Source organism: Accipiter gentilis, chromosome 1, assembly GCF_929443795.1.
Source record: "Accipiter gentilis chromosome 1, bAccGen1.1, whole genome shotgun sequence".
Classification (NCBI taxonomy): Eukaryota; Metazoa; Chordata; class Aves; order Accipitriformes; family Accipitridae; genus Astur; species Astur gentilis.
In genome coordinates this window covers 47481140-47501553 of record NC_064880.1, presented here as the reverse complement: position 1 = coordinate 47501553, position 20414 = coordinate 47481140, and the positions used below count along the sequence as shown (strand labels likewise).

The window sequence follows — 20414 nt, the reverse complement described above, 5'->3', positions numbered from 1 at the left end:
CTAATGTATGTGTACATACTTCTTACATGGAAAATGAATAACAACAAAATAATATTTCTAAACAAATTGTAGATCTGATCCAGTGTATACTAAGATCAGTTGAAGTCATTCCACTGATTTTGTTGGGCACTGGAAAAGACCTAAGTTTAATGACAAACTCTATATTAAAACAAGCTAGAATAAACGGGTATATAACTACATTTACATTTTGTGATTGTTTTTCATTTCTCTCCTTGTTTATCCAGTGATAAAGCTAATGTTAATCTTTTTACAACTGCAGGAACCATATACAAGTCTGGTGAGTCATTGCAAGTGAACAAGGTTCTGTAAATACCACGGTATAGAAGAGGGAATCGAATCACGTAGAGTGATTAGCCTTTGTCATTGTCAGTGGGTTTGCTTTGAAAAGGGCCTAGAAAAGGTGATGGGGTAGATTTTTATTTTGAAAAAAAACCCCCAAAAACCAAAAAACCCAAACAACTTGTCTCATTGTACACAGGAATAAAGATTTTTCTTTCAAGAGTCATATAAAGGCAATTAAGTATTTAAGGTTCATTGTTTAAATCTGTGGGTTTGCAGTGATATTTTTTCAGTAGAAAGTTTGTTGGTGTTTTTTTGTGTTTTTTTTTTGTTTTTGGTACGGAACCGTATAAATTGCAATTGGTGCAGAGAGGAAACAGATGCTGTACATCCACTTCAGGTCAACTGCAAGACAGAAATTAAAAAAAAAATTTAGCACCAATAGAATGGCTTTTCTGAGAGCTTATCTGAACATCACGCAGTGTTTAAAAGCCTAGCAAGTCTAGTGTGACTTATGTCAGATCCAAAATTGCAAATAATCAAAGTTACGGTAAATATTTAGCCTTTTAATAAGGCATAAAAATCAGAATCTGTGTATTGTTGAATGCTAATTCAGACTCCTGATTGAATCTGACAGACTAATTTTATCAATAAATGACAAAGACTGTGTATTTTAGATAGGTGGAACCTGAATTATAAAGGGAAACTGGATTGGTATGTTAAGCAAATTTGAATTAGTTTTAAATATCTAATTTTACTGAGTATTTCTAAAATTGTTTTGATTTGTTTCATGAATATATTCTTCTAGCTGCCTCGATGAACTTTTCTCTTTAGGACTGCTTTCAGTGGTACCTATCATGAAATTAATCATCTGGTCTGTGTTCAGTACTACAGTTCCCAAATACCAACACCTGTTTTTACAATTCTTTCACAGTAGAACTTAAGAATTCATTGATTCTACTTGCATCAGTATAAAGCTGCAAACTTTTAATCCAGAATTTATTAAAGAACATCAAAGATATGGATCAAATAATTACTGTTGCATGTTGTTCCATGACATAGAATAATAGCAGAAACAATTCAGAAAATCGTTTCCATTGAGTAATGTACAGCATCAACAAAAATCATTCCCAATTTTATTTAAGGCTCTTGGCATCATATTTACTTACTAACTCCTGATAAGCACCTTTTACTCCTTGATTTTATTTGCTGTTTAGAAAACACCTCACTTTCAACAAAAGCAATAATTTGTCAGAACGTAATTACCAAGTTATTAATGAAGTGGCTTATTTTGGACCCTAGTTTATCAGTATGCATACCTCAATAAGTCATTATCTATTGAGACTCTTATCTTGAAAATATTTTAAATTAAATAAATTTTACTGAAAATGTTCTATAAATGCATGCAAGTCAGTTGTTATCAGATCTTCATAGGGAAATAACCTATGAGGTACCAATCTTGGGCTGGCGCTGTATCGTTGTGAGATGAGATACAGGCCAGCGTGAGTGAGCCAGTCCACCATTGAGGAGCTAACCTTGGTCAGTGTGCATGCAAGCCATAGTCATGGGGAGGATGAGGTATTTGAGCTAATAATGGTCAAGATTAGTCAAAAGTACAAGAACAAGTGAACACAAGTGTTTCTTCTAGTCTGGAAATTAGAAGAATATTAAAAGCCATGCCAGTGAGCAAGTTTGCTAATAATTCTGATTGTAAAGTTTGAAACTTGTTGATCTATTTAAACTGAAGCATATCTCCTATAGTGAAATCAAGTACGAATCGGTATTGTTTTTATTGTATAGCAGTCCAGGTAGGAGTCTGTCATTTTGTTTCTGTTATGGCTTATGATGAAAGCAAATTCCAAACAAGTCTTTTATACAAAAGAGCAGATGCTTTTGTTATATATTAATGGCAAAACAATGCATGTGAAGAAAACAAATGAAAAAAGGAAATAAATGGAGTCTTTAGAGTTTATGATTTAGGCTTTTGATCCTTTCCTCCCTCCAAATTTTCCCTGTTGCAACTGAGATCACTTGCAGGGTTTTGATTACATCAGTTTGGAATGTCTGTAGGAAATCTACTGTCATTCCAAGAGGTAACTCATATGCCAGACCTTTGGAAAACATGGCTGGTGGGAGGGTTGTACTCAAGATCCGTCTTGGATCTTTTGTACAGTCTTGTGGCTGATAACTCAGTGTATGGTATAGTACTATGTGCCACAGCAAAGAAAGTGTGCTTGTTGTAGTCTACCTGGTGACTGGTCCTAAACCATGACTCTTCTTTTCTGTCATAGATTTATAAAAGGTGTTGAGGAGGCCAGAAATAAATAATGGTTTTCTTTGAAAATATGAGCCTATAAATACATGTATAGCATAAACATTAGCTTGTGTGTTAAAAGGGCTTTCTGGCACATAGGAGATTATTTGCCTTAACTTATTGCAAACCCATTTTACAAATATTATTAGGGCTAGCTGTCTATTCTATATATGTACAGAACAATGACCTCCTTTTGTGTACAAAGTTACTCTCCTTGCTGCAGAAGAAATTTCAGAATTGTTCTAAAGCCCTTTCAAGACTTACTGTGTGTACCATGACTAATACCATGGTTTCCATCGGAAGCAGCTGTGTCAATCCTACATCCTACCCTAGAGGATCCTCAGTTCTATCTCCAAATTAATCTTTTCTCCTTGGCTGTTCCTTTCAATCGCTTTTTCTTTATTTTATTCTTTGGTAGAATAAAGAAGTGTATGGCAGCTATATTTTAAAAGATGGCATGCAAAAGAAAATTTCATTATTAAGATATTTGAGAAGCTGTTACAAATTCTCATTTGAAGAAAAGATATTGTCTTTCTAGCACTTCAAAAATATATTTGCAAAATAATGTTTTCAGTTGTAAGCATTCTTTTAGCCAGCAGTACCTTTGATAAAGTTATCTCAATAACTTCCATGGAAATTTTTAGATGACTTTATTGTGCTCTGTTCAAAACGGGCAATTTGTAAATTTAGTCTGAGTGTTATGAACACAGTCAATTATATGAAGGCTAGATAATCAAGTAGTATAAATAAATAAGCATATCTGAAGAACATGGTGTAAATTTACACACTCTGAGACTCTGGACTCTTATCTCCTATGTATGCAATCAAGTTATCATGCAATACACTGCGAGGTGAATTTATAGCACTCCAGAACTCTCAGTAATTTTCTTTGCACAGTCAATAAAAAGTAGCTTGCTCTTTCCACTTTCCAAAAGCAAGCTACTTTCCTCATATGGTATTATTTAATGTAATAGTCTATCTGTTTGAATGTTGCAATAATATCTTCTGACTTGAGAGTTGACCTGCTTGGGGGTAGAGGGAAAATACTTGTTAGAGTCTTCTATAATGCCACTACAAAGGTATCTAAATTCTGTGATTATACACATTAACTTCAGATCGTTTACATTAGTTTTACACTGCTGATTTTATTCTTGATTTTCTCTTAAAGTGGCTGAAAAAACTTGCTGCAATTTCTTTTCTGTTTGCGGCGAAGCATACTCAACATTGTAATATGGCTCTGACCACTATGCAGCTGGAAAGATGACTAAGAGCAGTACAGGGAAAACAATACAATAACTTGTAAATTTAAAAGGTTGTCTTACCTGGGAGGGTGGCTGAGAGGTCATCAAAAGCAGTGAATAAGTTAACGTAATTAGTGTTGTACTTGAATATGAACTACCTATTTTGGCTTGGAAGGCTTTGCAAAAGGAACATCTCTTTTTCATCGGGCAGCAGGCAATTGAAATCACTAGGGGCAGTGGTGTTTGTGTCATTGAGGGAATCAGGCTGATGCTGTATTGGTGCATCAGGCCAAGAAAGTTCAAAGCCTTTCCCCACCAAGGAAGGAAAGCAGTAAGTCCGGCACAGTGGGAATAGCAAGCAAGACATCTTTGGCCAATCTGAAATGCTACAGTAGTGTTACAGTTCTCAGCCAATGCAAAACCTACCAGTTCTAGTAAGTTAATCTCAGATTCAAGGATCAGGATTGGTGACTACAAATTCAGACCACCGGATTTTTTTAAATACAAGTCCAGCATACTGGTGTTAGTAATTCTAGGTTTCTGCTTTTATAAATAAGCAAGTATCCTCAATGTGATTTACAAATGAAAAAAAAAATGCATTATTTTATGCATGGAGCCAGAGAATGACTAGATACTGACTGATGTCTAAAAGCAAAGCAGATGAGGATCTAAGAATGATAAAAATGTGTGTGTGGTTTTTTTTACTTTCAGTAAACTGAAGCAATGTTTTTAAAAATGTATCACTGCCAACAAAAATTTTTAAAACTGTTTGTGTCATGATTGTAGAAGACATGTTAACCCTTTTAAAGTTAGCTCCAGTTTCAGAAGTGCTACTGGCAGAAAACTTGGGACAGGATTTTCAGAGACTATGCTCATCATTTTGAAAAATTAAGTCAGAGTATTTTAGATGACTCCATGGATTGTTGGTGCTGAGGGTCTTGCACTGAAAAGTAATTTTGATTGCAAGTCAGCTACATGTCAGCTCTGCTTTAAACATTCCCTGTATACTGAAATGCAGAAATTTTCTTCTTACTTTTGAAGCTGTTTCATGCTAGTAATAAGCCTATATAACACAAAAAACCCCAAATAGAGTAACAGCAAAAGCCCCTTATGTTAAAAGAAGAGGTGTATGCTGCTTGACATAAAGGTTTTATCCTGGGAATATGTTTCTAACACTTTACAAGAGCTTGCTTCTTGGAGTAGTTGTGCATGGAACATAAAAAAATAATTGATGTACTTTGAGTTTTATTGACATGATTACATGTTGTAAATAGCAATGTACAACTTTGTAATATCCTCCTGTCTCATCATCACATTTTTCCTGGTGTTACCTGGACTATTTTTTGTCCAAATAAATTAAACTTATCTCACAGAGACAGGATTGGAAGTTTTCTGTTATTTTGATCAGAATTAGCAGTAGATGTGTCAAGCCAATAACTCTAAAATTGGACAGATGCAAAGTAGTGTGATGTGTCAATCGTTTGCTGGTTTTTCTTTTAGTTTTAGAACTGCATCCGTCAGGGAAGCTGTTACAATCTTCCTGGTCTTGTGAATTGCTGAGTAGGATTTCCTACTGCTACCTGTTGTCAAGACTGTGCAACTGCAAGAAAACTAGCAGTTTTAAAATGTTTTTGTTAGAAAATCACCATTTCATGTTTCCAAAAAGGTTTATTTAGAATTATTGCATTTAAAAAGCTACTACCAAAGCTTAATTTAAAACCCCAGAATGAAGGGAATTTGTTATTAAGACTCATATTTCATTGTAATTTTAACTAAATGACTTAGAGCCCACAGCTAACTTAATATATGGGGTTTGCTCTTGAGTGGTTATACTAAGCCTACTGCAGTGCTGTTTTGTGTGTACAGTGTGTGTCATCCTTGCTAGCAGAGCATCTCCATATTACAACCCTGAAGTAGGATTGATGACAGGCTGCTTTACTGTGTCCCTTAGCAATAGATTGTTAAGATTAGCACGTCTGAGGAAGAGATTTGTCTGAAGGGCTTGCAATTCCTTCCTACAGTTAAATTCAACAGAGAGCTATCAGACAGTTGATTTCTTTCCCTGGAAGGTTTGTTTATATTTCAGCCTAGAAAGATAAAAAAAGATAACACAGAGGATTTCCTTTTTTTTTTTCCTTCTTCCTGACTTTTGATTTATTTATCAGAATTGTCTGTTTTCAGAACTTGGGATGTTTAATTAAATTTGCATAAGAAGGGTGAATTTTCATTGCTTGGTGATCTGTATTATAGGAGCATTAATAATCCAGTTCACACTTTAAGATTTCTTTACATTCTGGCAGCCATATGAGAAGTAAAGAAAGAGTCTGCTATCTTTTAGTTGTTCAGCTGAAATCCTGCCAACAAAACACATAAAATATCTTTTAGTTATAAAAGCATGGGCAAATAAGGTCCAGCGAAGAAAGAATCTTCTGGACATGCGCACTTTAAAGTGTATTTGGGAATAGAAAAGAGTAAAATTATTATACAAGAATGAACCAACATGCCTTCCATTAAACTTGGTGCTAAAATAAAACTAAGAGTGGATAGCTTTTGTAGAATAAGAGCTGTAGGGAGTGCCTGTCTAAAGAGTTATACTTGTATGGCTTCCTACCTTCTCTTTTGGGCTTGCAAAATGGCCTTTTTAAGAAGCGATCAGCAGATGTCATTTCCTCTGTGCTTAGAGGACTCAAATAAATGGCTTTATACATATTAGATCCTAGTTTCATCATTTATTTTGTGAGCAAACGTCTTTTTGTCCCTCATAGCCCTGTTGACTTGGGTAGAAGTCATTATGTTCATCAGTTTGCTTACACACAGTGAATAGCAATACATAAGCTTGCAATTTCCTCCCTTCTTTATCAGTACATTTTACTTGCAGTTGCCTGGACTATTTAACTATTTTGTGAAAATAAAATAATCTTCCTTAATAGAGATAGGAATGTAAGTTAAATGTCACTTTGATCAGAACCCATGATACATTATACTGAAATAGGTGATAAAAATCCACACGTTGGTCTAACTGAATAAACAACAAGGTAACATTTTCAGTCATCTCTTGCTTCCCAGTTATCTGACCATAGAAATGAGTTTATAGTGTAAGAATAGGTGATAAACTGCCACGAACTATCTGACAATACAGTGAATGTAAATAAATGTTGATAGGACAGTACTGAAATAAAATTAAATTATGAAAATACTTGCTGATTCAGAACTACTATAGTTGTTTGGGCATTCTTTTAGGTTTATTAGCAGAATTGACCAGTAAAATTTATTGTGTAAAATTGTGACAGTTTTCCCAATTTACCCTCAGTTCCAAAATAAATATTACTTTATTCCAGTATAATTCTTCTGTGTTTGAATTTTAGTGCTTTGTCAAATATCCCACATACAGGAATTCTTGAACATATAGACCAGTAAAGGGACTGCAAGTGATTTTGCATTTTTAAAACTGCAGCCTCTTAGAGTGTGGGAGTGCCCCTGTGAGACTTTTGCAAGTTTAAGATGATAAATAGAAGGAACTGAAACCTTCGCTTGTTAAAATTGAAGATTAAATGGAAGGATTTAATGGGGTATGGAATAGCTAATTTCCTGTCTAGTGGTACATCAGGGTGTCCTTAGCATGACATGCTCTGTGCCTAATATACCTCTGAGAACAGGCCTTCAGGCTCCTACATAGTAAAACGGGCTGCATGTCTACAGCTGGAGAAGTCTGATAGGATGTCCTCTCCCACACTCATTTGTGGTATCTAAAACCTTTTACACCAAAAAGCAACTTTAAATTGGAATTCCGTTTTTTAAATGTGTATGTAAAGTCAGGTTTTAAAGTTTCTCCACTAATTCACTGAGGTGTTTGGGATGGTTTGCATTCTTAATCCCACTTTGTAAAAAGAAAATCTCTGTAATATTGTGCTATATTCTGGCAGCCTGCTTGATTGTATTTGGCAGTTTGTTTTGGTTCTGGAGCAGCTCACTAGCCATCTCATTAAAATGGGGGGGTATCGTGATATGTGTCTTGTCTCTGAAATTGATAGGGATGATGAAAAAGTCTGTGAAGATGACTAATTATTTTTCAATGACCAAAGCTTTTCAGTTCAAATCTTCCCTGGTTTTCATATTTCTAAGGTCATTAAAATGCTTAGAGAATAAACATTTAATATGAGACTAAATGTCACGAATGTGAATTTCTTCTGGTCTTGTCTTCACGTACCATGTTCCATTTTTTGCGTGTTCAGGAAAGCCAGGCATAGAGAAATGAATATAAGCCTCCTTTTTTCTTTTTTAAATTTTATTTATTATGATAAGGAAAATGTGTCAATCTTTGCATTATTACGCTCCTCTCTTGTGTCATTCCCAATGACGATAGAGGGACTCAGTTGTGCCATTAGTCATTGGCTGGTGTAGGAGGTGCTGGGGCAGGCACCGATCCATGTACAGAGAGAACAGTTGGTTCCAGAGAAGCAGCCTGCTGTACCACTGTGTGGGGCAGGTCTGCGTGGGATCGTGATCTGTGCCCTCTGGCTTCCAGGTTAGAGCGGCCGTTCCTTGTTCCAGGATCTGTTGAACCAGGATCAGTCACGGATGGGCTCCAGCTGGGGTAGCAGTCTTAGATTTCTAAATCACAAATGTGTATTTGCAGAGAATTTATTCGAATTCTGTTTATTCTCCTCAAGAACAGCATTGCAGGACTTAACCACCTGTTAGTTGAGGGAGGAACCAGACGAAAATACCATGGAAAGTGGCAGGCAAATATCTTATTTTACCTTCATTCCTTCTGACAGATTTCCTGTTGCATTTGTGTGATTTTTTGCAAAAAAATAGAACACAGATAAATCATTACACTAGAAATTGTTTAAAAAAAAAATCAGTCTGTCTGTATGTTCTTATTTACCTGAGTTTGAATGTGTTTTTTAATAGCTCTTTCTCATAATTATTTTGGGTGTCTTCATTATTGGGTGTCCAACTGACAATTTTGGACTCATTTTTCTGTGTTCCAAATTCAGAACCTTTCAAAGGTGTCTAAAATGAAGGATGCTTAAAATAGTCACCTTTGTATTCATGGGTCTCACTGCATTTGTGTTCTAGAGGTTTCAGCAGGACAAAACTGAGTTTGTAAGAACCCATTGATGGGGGACGACTAGTCACATCAGTTTCAAGAATTAAAATTACATTATACTAATGCAAGTTAAAGGGCAATACAAAATTATTTTCAGTATGGATGTTTTTTCAGCACTTGATACACTTCTGAAGTACTGCTATATTTCTGTATAAAAGGAAGTCTGTTGAAATACTTCTAGTATAAAAATAGAGTATCTTACAACTGTTAAGCTGTGGGAATGCCATAAAGATCACGCAGATAATTTCTAATTGGGTTATCATTTTCCATAGTTAAAGTTTGCATTTCTAAAAGTTAAGGCAGTGCTTTCAGAATGTGAACTATCATAAAAGGCAGATCATAATACCAAACAGCTTATTCAAATGGATAAGATATTCATGGTGCCTGCTGTCACTCTTTGCAGAATTACTAGATGCTTCCATATGGTGAAATGATTTTCTCTGTGTATAACATCCTGAAGTGTGGAAGTACTTTCATCCCATTTTATATATAGGAATCCTAAAAAAGCGTATGTTTAAGGGTTTTGTCAAAAGTTACTTATTAAGACAGTATGATGTGTGAGACTGTGCCAACTACCCAGACCTAGCTGCCTTTCCAAACAATTATACTCTCTCTTCAGAGTCCAGTTGTTTTGGCTATTAAACTTATTCTGGATCCCTAATCTTCAAATATCTTCTAAGATCCCTGATCCACTTCTGTTTCCTTATCTGTGAAATAGAGAGACTACTGTAATTGTTTGGTTTGACTTATTTTTTGAGGTAGTTGTAAATGTAGTTATATGCCTATAATGACCTCAAAAATATAACTCTCCACACTCATGCTGAATGAAAAAGTTAAAATCCATCAAATGAAATAAAATAGATTCTAATTTATTTGGAAAACTTTATATGGTAAATACAAAATTTTGCAATTCATTGCTGCATCCATTGCGCTGCTTAAAATTTTACTGAAATTCTAGGAAAAAAAAGACCTTTCGTCAAAAATTTGTATTTTGAAGTTCACATGCAACTCCAGTGAAAATTTTATTATCTGGCAGGTCTGTATTTCTTTAGACCTAGAAAATTCATCTGTGTTGTATTGTGAATAGCAGATACTAAGAAAGGGTTCTTACAGTTAATATGGAAAAGTGAGAATTTAGCCAGTGCTTTTGTGGACTGGTTTTAAATGCTTACAATGGCTGAAATGTGTTTCTTTCCTCTAAGTTTAAAGAACACCAAGAAGAATCCACCTTGACTGCACTTAAACCACAGATAGTTTTGTTGGGTTTTTTTTCTTCATTTTTCCCCTTATCTTATTTAAGAACTATATTTAAGGTATGGGCTAGTTGGTGGAATACTTGTAGAAAGAAATATGATATGTGGCAAAGCTAACTAAATCCTCTCTTGATCTAAATTCTCCATGTCAACCAGTTTACATGGAGTAGAGGTTATACTATAGTATGATTCTAGGTATTTAAAGCTGTGTTATGTTTGTCTGCTGGTGTGAGGATTTTGAACCTGAAGTATCAACCGATGAAATACTGTTGGTGTGCACCATGATGCCTGTGGTTTGAATCTTTGTAGCTAGCTGAGAATTAGGTTTTACAATGTTGGACAGTTATTTATGTTTCTCAGAAGTACTTTCAAAATGGACTTTGCTTAGTTTTTTTTAACAGCAGCATTGATGATTTGTTTTAATGCTCTTGATGCCTGCTATACCACAACCATTGAAAATGCAATTCAGGATCAAGTGAAGTTTGAAATAGTAGCATAAAAAATGGGGCGGGGGGGTGGAGGAGGTGCTGAATCTGGAGGTTTGGCATTTGGGCTTTTCTGATATATTTCATTTAGTCTAAATTTGGCAAACTTCAAGTTAAGCATCTTTTTAAAATTAAACCACTAGGCTTCTTTTCAGTAATGGAGACAAATAACCTTATCCAGAGCAGGGGGATGCAGTTCTTACTGGTTATGTTCTTTTAAATGTGCTTATGTTCCAAATAAAAGCTAATTAACAATGATTTTTTCATATAGACACCAATACCTAGCACAATACATAGCACAACCAACAATATTCATATATTTATTGTTGGTTGTGCCGCAGTTAGCATGAATCCGTGCATGTAAATTCTATGTTAATATATCTGAGCTGTAGCTTGTGTACGATATCATTCGTTAATTATCTTTTTGAAAGGATCTCTCAATCTTTCTAGTGTGACCACAGGATAGGAACTTAGCAGAACCTGAGAATAATGGCCATATTTCAGCTCTTCAAAACCTTCAATGACTGGTAAAAACGTTTAGGCTATCTCCAAGCTGTTACAGGTTTGGGGATACGTGTATAAAATATGAGTTCTCTGGATCTCTGTGAAGCTTCCAGAAACCCATTTAAGTCAGACAAGCATTTACAAACCTTCACCTCAGTCTTCTGGCTTCTTCTGTTAACTTAGGTAAAACCTGCTTTAAAGCAACTGGCCAAACTCCCAAGAATAAATTCTTTATGCTGTTTAGAACCTGAATACTTCTCTGCTAGCTTTGCCTCCAGTCAGTAAAACACAAAAGGTGTATGAAACATTCCAGAGAGAAATTTTGCCTTTAGAGAGTCTCCTAGGTCATTAAATCTACAAAACTTTCATTTGGATGGCGTGAGTTACAACTCTTGGCCTCAGGGCTTTAGAAACAGCTGTTGACTGTGTGTGATATCAGTCAGCATTGCTGGTTGTTTGTGGCTTTTGTAGCCAAGGTACCACTCGTTGTCCCTGTCCAGGGCCAAACTGCTTTCTTTGGTTTTGGAAGCTAGTTTCAGGCTTGAAATTACAAAGCCTGTGGATTGTAGGTATGAGCTGTGAAAGCTTCTCTGGTAAATGTGCAGTTATGGTCACTTGCAACATTCTAGACCATTTCAGTTGTTATATTTGGACTTGGAACATTAATAATACATAGTTTCATTAAAAGGAAATGTGTTTTAATGTCATTGAACTGAGTTATTTTGGGTGGTTCAAGTGACTCCATTTGAAATATAACAGATTAAACTATGCACCTGTATATTCAACTGCAAAGAGTTTGCATCATGTACCTGGAAGGAAAACTAGTATGTTTCTTTTAGACCTTCAAGTTTTATTATTCCTGCTCTTAAATGCAAACGTATGCACTTAGTATCCAGATAAAGCTCAACTGGAGCTATAACATATGGGCCCTCTTGTAGTTCCTGCCCCCTGGAAAGACCAAACTAACCAAAAATACCACTCCTCCTCTGCTCTGATTTATTTGCATTCTTTTTTGAGATGATCTTGTTTGAAAACAGAAGGTTGGCACCTGAGAAAGGAAGCACGGGAGTGTGTGAAGCAGTGGGATGCTGGACAGGAGGGGCCCTGCTTTCTCCCAGAACCAGCACTGCAGTGCACTGCGCTGCACAGTGCTTGCACATACTGTAATATTACCCCTGCGTGGACTTTTTGAGCAACCCTGGAAATTGCTGTTAACTCTGCCTTATTGGAGTTCCCTGATTTCTGGTTTTACAAAAAGTTTTTCCTAAACAAATGGTTTCTTGTGTTCATCTCTAGCTATGCTGGAAAGAGTGACATAGAAAATTGACTACTTTTGTATAGCTGGCTGACCGTTTTTTAGTGTTACACTCACTGAAGGGTGGCAGTGAAGGCTTGTTGTATATAGAAGATATTTCAGCAGCTGTTAAAAGAGAGCCCAGATGTTATTTTTTTCTGAAATCCGGAATGGATTTACCTTCAGTGGGTATGTGTCTCTGTCTTTCAGTGTTTTTTTTTTATACTGGTATGCTGTTGGGGGCTGCCTACTGTGTATTGTAGAAAAAGCTGTTTCACTCTTTTCTCCACATGGATAATTTTTTCATCATTCGATAAGTTATACCTTGATTTTTGTAGTAGGATTGTTTCATAGTTCAGGATTGTGCAGTCCTGCTCAGTTGCCCAGTCTCTTCTGTTCATTTGAGGGAAATGCTAGTGGAGGCATGGGTGCTCTTTCGGTAGTAAATGGGAAGATGAAAGCAAATTAAACAGAAGAGAATCAGGAGACTGAGTAAGCTTTAGGACTGGACTGCTTTGCTGTTCTTTGAGATTGCTACTATTGGTGAGCACCATGGTATAGTGAATGATCAGTGTGGGAGAACTGCATCTGTGCTGCCTGTGTGAAAGCTAGTACTGTGAATATTTAACCCCTGAAATGGAAGATTTCTGATCTTTCACCTTGAGGCACTCATGCAACCACAAGACAAATACAATCAGAAAACATGTAAACAAAGGAAATTAAGGGAGAATTGACATTTAATTCTTTGCAAGAACCACAAAACCCAAGTTTTTTAAAAATTCTGAAGTTGAAACATTGAAAAATGAATGATTTAAGATAGAAAATCCTGAAGTCAGAGATGATGGTAATAATAGTAAAAAATTTTTTTCCTTTTCTTTTTTTTTTTTTTTTTTTTTGCTAACATGTCAGCAAACTGGAAAGAATTGTTTGGATTAAACTCAAAGGAAAACTTTTGTACAAAGCCCTGAAATTCTACTGTTTCTGTAATAAGAAATGAGGAAAATCTTCAACTGATATACACTGTTGTAGTTCACTGAAGTAAATGAAGTTACAAAAGTTTGCAGCTACTAAAGATTTGACCATTGCAATAGATGAAAACAAACAAATATTAACTGAGTAATAGATGAGGAAAGAAAGATATTCTTGGAAAGCTTTTCCACTACCAATAGCAGAATTTGGTACCAGACTCAATCTGCAAAGATTTTTAGGATACCTTGAGGATTTTTTTGTTATGGAAGAAATAAGGTAAATTGTTACTAAATAGTAGATAGAGGCACTCATTTATGTCAAGGATCTCAGTCCCTTTAAAAAATGGAGGAAAAGGTAAGGCTGATTAATAGTTTTGGTGGGATTGCACTTTCTTTTTGAAGGAAAGGAGTAGTAAATCTTAGGTTCCTTAGCACTGTTGCCTTTGTACACATTTAGAAGCAAAAAGTTCCAGCCTTGTCTGTAGTCCAGGGGATAGTAGAGACAGACTGTGGAAGATACAGTTGCTGCTCTGAAGTGTGTAGAATTTGTACAAAAAACCAGAAACTGAGAAAACAAAAAGCTTGAGAAGAGTAGTTTCTTGGCCTAACAGTCATGCCGCAGGCAGTGGCAGAGCTGAGGACCTGTCTGGCTCCTTTAGAGCCCAATTCACTGAGTCATATCCCACAGCTGAGCCTTTCACAAGGACAGAAGTCTCCTAGTATTCTGCTGCAGTTTGTTCTGCACAAAGTCACTATGACACCTTTCAGTCACGTGGGAAAAATGAACCCTTTTAGGGACTTCTTTAGAAATTGGTCATAAATTCTAATGAGAACTTAAGATCCAGGTTTAATATACATTAAACTTATGCTTCCACTTGGTAGATACATACATAACAGTATAATGGTATTGCCCAGAAATAAGGGTCTTTACCATGTTGATGCAATTATAAGCTGGGGAAAATGAGCTGAAGATTTTGTATAGATAGGGTTGGTACAGTTTTGCCAATGACTTTGGGGTTGAAATATGGGTGTAGGAAGATGATGCTGATGGATAGCACTGGATCTGCCCATGTAGATTAGATGTCTGGCAGACTTATGTCTGAGAGATTGGATGTTTAGCAGCCATTTGTAGCTACTGTGCTGATTGCAGAAATCTTGGGCATGTGCATAAAAATCCTTAAATTTTGCTCTACTAGAATTTCAGGGAGGGGAGAAGGTGCCTGGGAAAATATATGTTTACCTGTTGGTCTGGTCGGTAGCATTTTTTTTACAAGTATTAATAGTATCAGAATCATGTCTGTTCTTTGCCTTCAGTTGTTGCGAGGGATTTTTAGAAAGAATTACTCATTTGGTTTTCTCTGCTTAGAATGGATTTATTTAGAAATATTTATTGTAACACTAGTTTTTGATGTTTTACCAACACTGGGCAATGAGAACAGACACTATTTCGGCTTCAATTCTGATTCAGCACAATTTCCAGTTCTTCTTGCTTGTGACTCTGTACAACCTGCAAGATATGCATGGTAATATATATAGAAATAAACTCAACACTTTCAGTGCTGTTCAAATTGCCTGCCTGATTTCTGCTAAGTGCAGGTCATGTGCTTTGAAGCCATGATATTTCATGTGCTGGCATCCAGGTGTGTCTTTCAAAAAGATTAATTTCAAAGCAAACATGATGCAGTGATTGTCCCATCAAGAGCAGCTTCCTAAAAGTAGTTTTCCCCTCTCTGAGTAGGCAAGAGGAGATTTTTATGAGAGGTGGAGGAGCTGTTTGTGTGTACCACCTCTCATTTGTAGCCAGACTCATCCCAAAGATTTCTGTTTGGGAGAACTGGAGGCAGAGTTAATTTCTTGTACTCTTTCTTGTCTCCTGTATTTGTGGAAAAAGGTACGAGGGTCCTCTCCCAATGCAAAGAAGGAAATGAGAGGCCCAGGGTCGCTGTGGGGTCCTTGCTCTCCAGGAACACATTTTAGATGGATTAAACCTGGCAAAAACTGGTGGGAGACTATATGGCTGAAGGGTTAAATTGGGATGATTTTGTAGGGTTAGGGCCCTAGTCATATGACTTTTCTGAGGCACATGGAAACGAATAAACCCTTTATCTTGCTGAGGGTAGAATGTGTGGGAAAGGGGGTATTTTTCTTTATTTGGAATCAGTTTCAAAGGGTTGAAGGAATTACAGGAAAATCTGACCTATAGGTGGGCAGACTTCACAAATTGTCGCTGTGCAGGTGGAGGCAGCGGTAGATGTGGCTTACTGTGCTGGCTCTATTTTTAGTTTCTAACTGCTTGCAAGTTCCGTTTACAAATGTCAGGAAAATGCATTAGGATTATCTGCTTTATTGTGGAGGTAATAAAATGCTGTCTAATTTAGCCAATAAAATAGCTAAAAGCAGGTTCCCACTGTCACGGCAGCATAGCTGCTGAATGTATAAGGTGGCTCCACAGGATTTTTAAGCTGCCTGATCTGTTCTTTCCTCATTGCTTGTTTCCCACCATCGTACTGATTCAATATGCAGATTAGGAATCTTTGGATTTTTTTACATCAGAGGTTCATCTGGGAATAACTGAAAATGTGTATTGAGAAGAAGGCAGGTGAGGGTTCAGCAAAAGCTCTATGATCCATTTCTGCAGTGCCGTACATTGCTCCTGGAGAACAGCAGTGATACTGGAAGCAGAAGGACCATGGTTATTCCTTTGCCCATGGGTCTCAAGTTCTTGGGTACTGAGAAGTACTTCCCTAAAAGTCCTTTCAGCTTCGGTGCCTAGAACGGAAGCCAGTTGTTGTCTTTAGAGTATGTGTTCAGTCTGTGGCAACCTGTATTGGTTGATACCCTGTAAGCCAATACTACAGTTGCTTTCTCTGCCATAGAGCCTAGACTTATGGACAAACATCCCATATAAGCTGGGCTGACTTACTGGTGATCTTTATGGCTGTACTTGTCAGCTGGAAGTATTAATGTGCTTGAGTCAGGGCTGAAGGTGCTTTAATGTTCTTATTTGACTCTGAAAGGATGACAAATGGGTTTTTCCCATTAGAAAACCCATATGTAAATAAATAATATAAAAATATATCTTTCCAGTGATTAAAAGGTCATTACTACTTTTGTTACAGCCTTTTACCACTACAAGTTAGTATTTTAAGGTACTAGTCCTTGGAAAATCTTTCCTCCAGTCAAATTCACTAGCTAGCAAAAAGGTTTAGGCAGAGTTGTGGCACTCTTAGTTAATACTTGTTTTTCATTACTGTTTCAGACAGTTGAGGCCAAACAGATTGTGTGGTAGTGCTGTGGATATTCATTGTGGTAGAATACATAAAAATACAGTTCTCTTGCTAAAGACCTTATGCTTTAAATACACCAAATATGTCCCCTAAATCATTCTAAAGATGTGGCTATCTCTATGCACTTCATCACCTGTAGAATTTGTATATTCATTTTAAAGGGAACCGTAGACTTAATTTGTTTTACGTCTGGATTAGATTGGGGGGAAAAGCTGGCATTTCAGTAAAAACTGAGGAGCTAATTCCACTACAGAGGCAGGCTAGAAATAGAAGTGGGAGTAAAAGTGTGGCTTTGAACTGTATCATATGAAAGCAGTAATGACGGGAACATTGCAAGCTTGTGTGCATGTGTGAATGCCCATGTGGGTTTTTTTGATGCTACTTCTGCAGTTTTTGAAACCGTATGCCGCTAAGGAGTCACACAATGAAAATTTGAGAGGTAATATATTATTATCCAGTGAGGTGTTCGAATTTGCACCTGGATCACTGCAAGCTAGTGTCAGCTTGTCAAGTGTAGCTCTTGCCTGGCAAGTCTGACCAAGAAATATAGCCTCTTTTTTTCACCTAGGAGATGAAGTATGGGAAATCATGATTTAACAATGAAAGGCACATGTAAATCTGTACTGTTTCAATTCTCTTCAGCTTTGAGAAAATGGGAATCTGGAAATGAACTTGATGACTTTTCTTTCTGTTTTGGCCAACTGTAATTATAAAGTCCAAATATATGTGATATCCGGCATGTTCGTGGCCATAGCTAGGTCTTAGATCAATAAGAAAAGGGTTATTTTTTCCAAGGTTTTAATTTCTGTTTATCCAGATAAGTGTCACAGAACTGCAGCTTGCTGTTACTGAAAAGAACAGTCAAACCATAGCAGCTCTGTTCTGCCAAGCTGTTCTAATGAATACTGGAATACTGAAAATTAGATACTGTGTTTGTCAGCCTAAGATTGACAAATTTGTTGATGAGTCTTTTTTTTTTTTTCTTCTTAGTGCATGTATTTTTATTTTTACAAAAAAAATATTTTTCTTAGCAAGTTAGCTGATAACTATTCATAAGAATAGTAAAATTAGTTCTTTTAGGCTTTATTCCAAGCCCTCTTAATATTGGAACTAGAGTGCTGTGCATTTTGTATAGGGAGCACAGGTTCATTTAGTCCTGTTCTCACTCAACAGGCTACAAAACATAGCAAGAAGCCTAGAGCTGCTCAGTGGTCGAGAGCTTGACATAGTTTTAGTGTTGCTGTTAGCTTGTCAGAGTTGTGCTTTGATGAAGTCCCATCTCTAGGTGATGGCCTCTTCTGTTACTGCCTGCTTCTTTCCTGGTATTCCTCTGGGCTACTTGAAAGGTATTTTTCCTTGCACAGTACCTCTTAGAATTGGGAACTGTGAGATGATAGAATTAGGATGCATGGAGTAAAATTATAAAAATTACAGGTTTTTTCTAGATGTTAGCCCATTTTTAAAGTCTCTCTTATTTTTTAGAGGCAGTATGCAGTCAAAATTTTGCCTGCTAATGCTTTTTCCATTGGAAATCACTGATCTGATGGAATTTGAAGCATTTCTTGGGGCTGTGTGAATTACCCTTAGGCTTTTTGTCAAAAAGATGGCAGTGAATAAGTCTGGATGGGCCTGCATATTGTGCTGTCAGCCACTTCAGGTGGACTTTTGTGCCTTGCTGGAGCAAGGACCACTTTGAGACATATAAAGTTTTCTGAGTTTGAAATTGTGGTTGCAACGTATTTTTACTCAAAACTGCATTTGAAATGCAACATGTTTCATAAACAGACTGTTTCTGAATGCTATGCCAAGGTCTGCCATGTTACAGTTTTGGAAGAAAGAAAAGCATCTCTCGAGTGACCTAACAATCATTTTCTGCAGCACAAGGCATTTCTTGTAGACCTTTTTCTTAAGTGTCGGTCAGGTCATTTTAGTGGGAACTGGTTAAAACTAAGCCTATGTGTTGAAACTAGTTTTGTAGCTCTCAGACAAGAGAAGAAAGGATACAGAAAAGATTTAAAGTGATTCTAAATAATATTTTCTTTCCTTTAGCTGTCTCCGTAATGAGATACAGTGCATCATCATTTGGATTTGCTGTAAGTAGAGATATATTTCAATATTGCCTACCACTTTTTTTCACAGGCTTTTTCTGAATGTAAAATACTGTATTTTTTCTTACTGTAAATTAATGGTAAGGTGTGCAAAGTCAATGATGGATTAGAAGAAGTACTGTTGAAGTCATACCTTGGAAAGGACTTTCCAAATCCTAAAGGTACTTTCATTATACTTTTTCAGTTTGACTGCTAAGTCTTATATTGGAGTTAATATCAATACTTATCATTGATAGATATTATCCACCAGATACGGTTTTCTTCTGCAAAATCTCTCAGCTTAATCAGTTCTGTTGTTGAACTTGAGCCAAATTCTGAAGTACCCTTCTGAACTTTGTGTGACCTTTTTCCTATTGAAGTCTATGGTGAAACTCCTATTGACTCTGGGATGACAGCTTTCCTCTCTAGTAGTTGCCATGACTTTCCTGATTAGTGGCAGAGCAAAAAATTCCTAACGACAAGCAAAATGACTCATTTCAAATAATTTGTCTTTTGCTTTCAAATTTGAAGGTTAGATTGACTCCGCAGAAAGTTTGACTTAAGGATTAAAGTTCTTACAGTGGGACAAGCCTGGTTTTTGGTGTTACCTGACATCATGTCTTCATTAACTGGAAATACAAACACAGCAATTTTGCTGATGATACAGAATAATATGACTCTGGATACAATGGGATTTTGAAAAAAAGTTAATATTTGCTTGGTTTGAGACAAAATCTTCTACTGCAGAAAATAGTGACTTTGCAGGAAAAAGGAATGCTTGACAGGCATTTTCAAACTTTTTTTTTTTTTTTTTTTTTTAAGAGTCTTTGCATAAGAATTGTATTAGTGCCACAGTGGCAGATTGTGGTGTTTTGGGGTTTTTTTTCTTCTCTGAAGGTGATGGATTACAGATAAAAAGTTTTTAATCCCTTGAGTGACTTCTTGAGCTCTGAAGTGTATCATTGTGCGATAATACATGGCAAAAATGTGAAGATCAATTTAATAAAAGTAAATCCTGCTTTCATTAAAATGATTTATTTGAAGCTGCTTTGTGCCTGTGCAGCAGGATAGTAAATGCATTACTGTTAGTACAGGGCACATTTAATGGCCCACAAAACAATTGACTCTGTATCTCTTTCAGTTTGATGCTACCCTGGATGTTTTGTCATCAGCGATAGTTTTGTGGCGTTACAGCAACGCAGCTGCTGTGCATTCTGCACACAGGGAGTACATGTAAGTACATTTAATTACTTTTGGCTTTAGTAGAGGCCTATAGAGCTTTTGCTGTCAAGCTGTGATGCTACAGATTCCAGAGCTTTGACAAAAAACATTTTGTCATGTCAGCAAGTATTCTTTCCTTCTGCCAACTTACTCATACAGTTTGGTCCCAAACATGCAGCTTTTACTTAGGCAAACCTCCCTGTGATTGTGATTTTCAGTTTCATTTTAGCCAAGTTAGTAATTGTTAGGGCTTTGTGATTTTTTTTTCTTTCCTTGCAGCATCTGTATCAAATGAACTGTGTTTGCAATCTGTAATGGATTTGTAAATCTTTTATTTTGCATCTTAC

At 36.4% G+C, this 20414-nt stretch overlaps 1 protein-coding gene across 2 annotated transcripts in view; it reads left to right on the top strand.

The window, feature by feature from the left end:
- Positions 1 to 20414, top strand: part of TMEM163 (transmembrane protein 163) — a 103715-nt gene that overhangs the window by 43638 nt on the left and 39663 nt on the right. For both annotated transcript variants that reach the window (XM_049826483.1, XM_049826386.1), the window contains 2 exons: positions 18809 to 18852; positions 19988 to 20079. In XM_049826483.1, coding sequence (XP_049682440.1) covers positions 18809 to 18852; positions 19988 to 20079 — 136 coding nt within the window. The remainder of the gene's footprint in view (positions 1 to 18808; positions 18853 to 19987; positions 20080 to 20414) is intronic.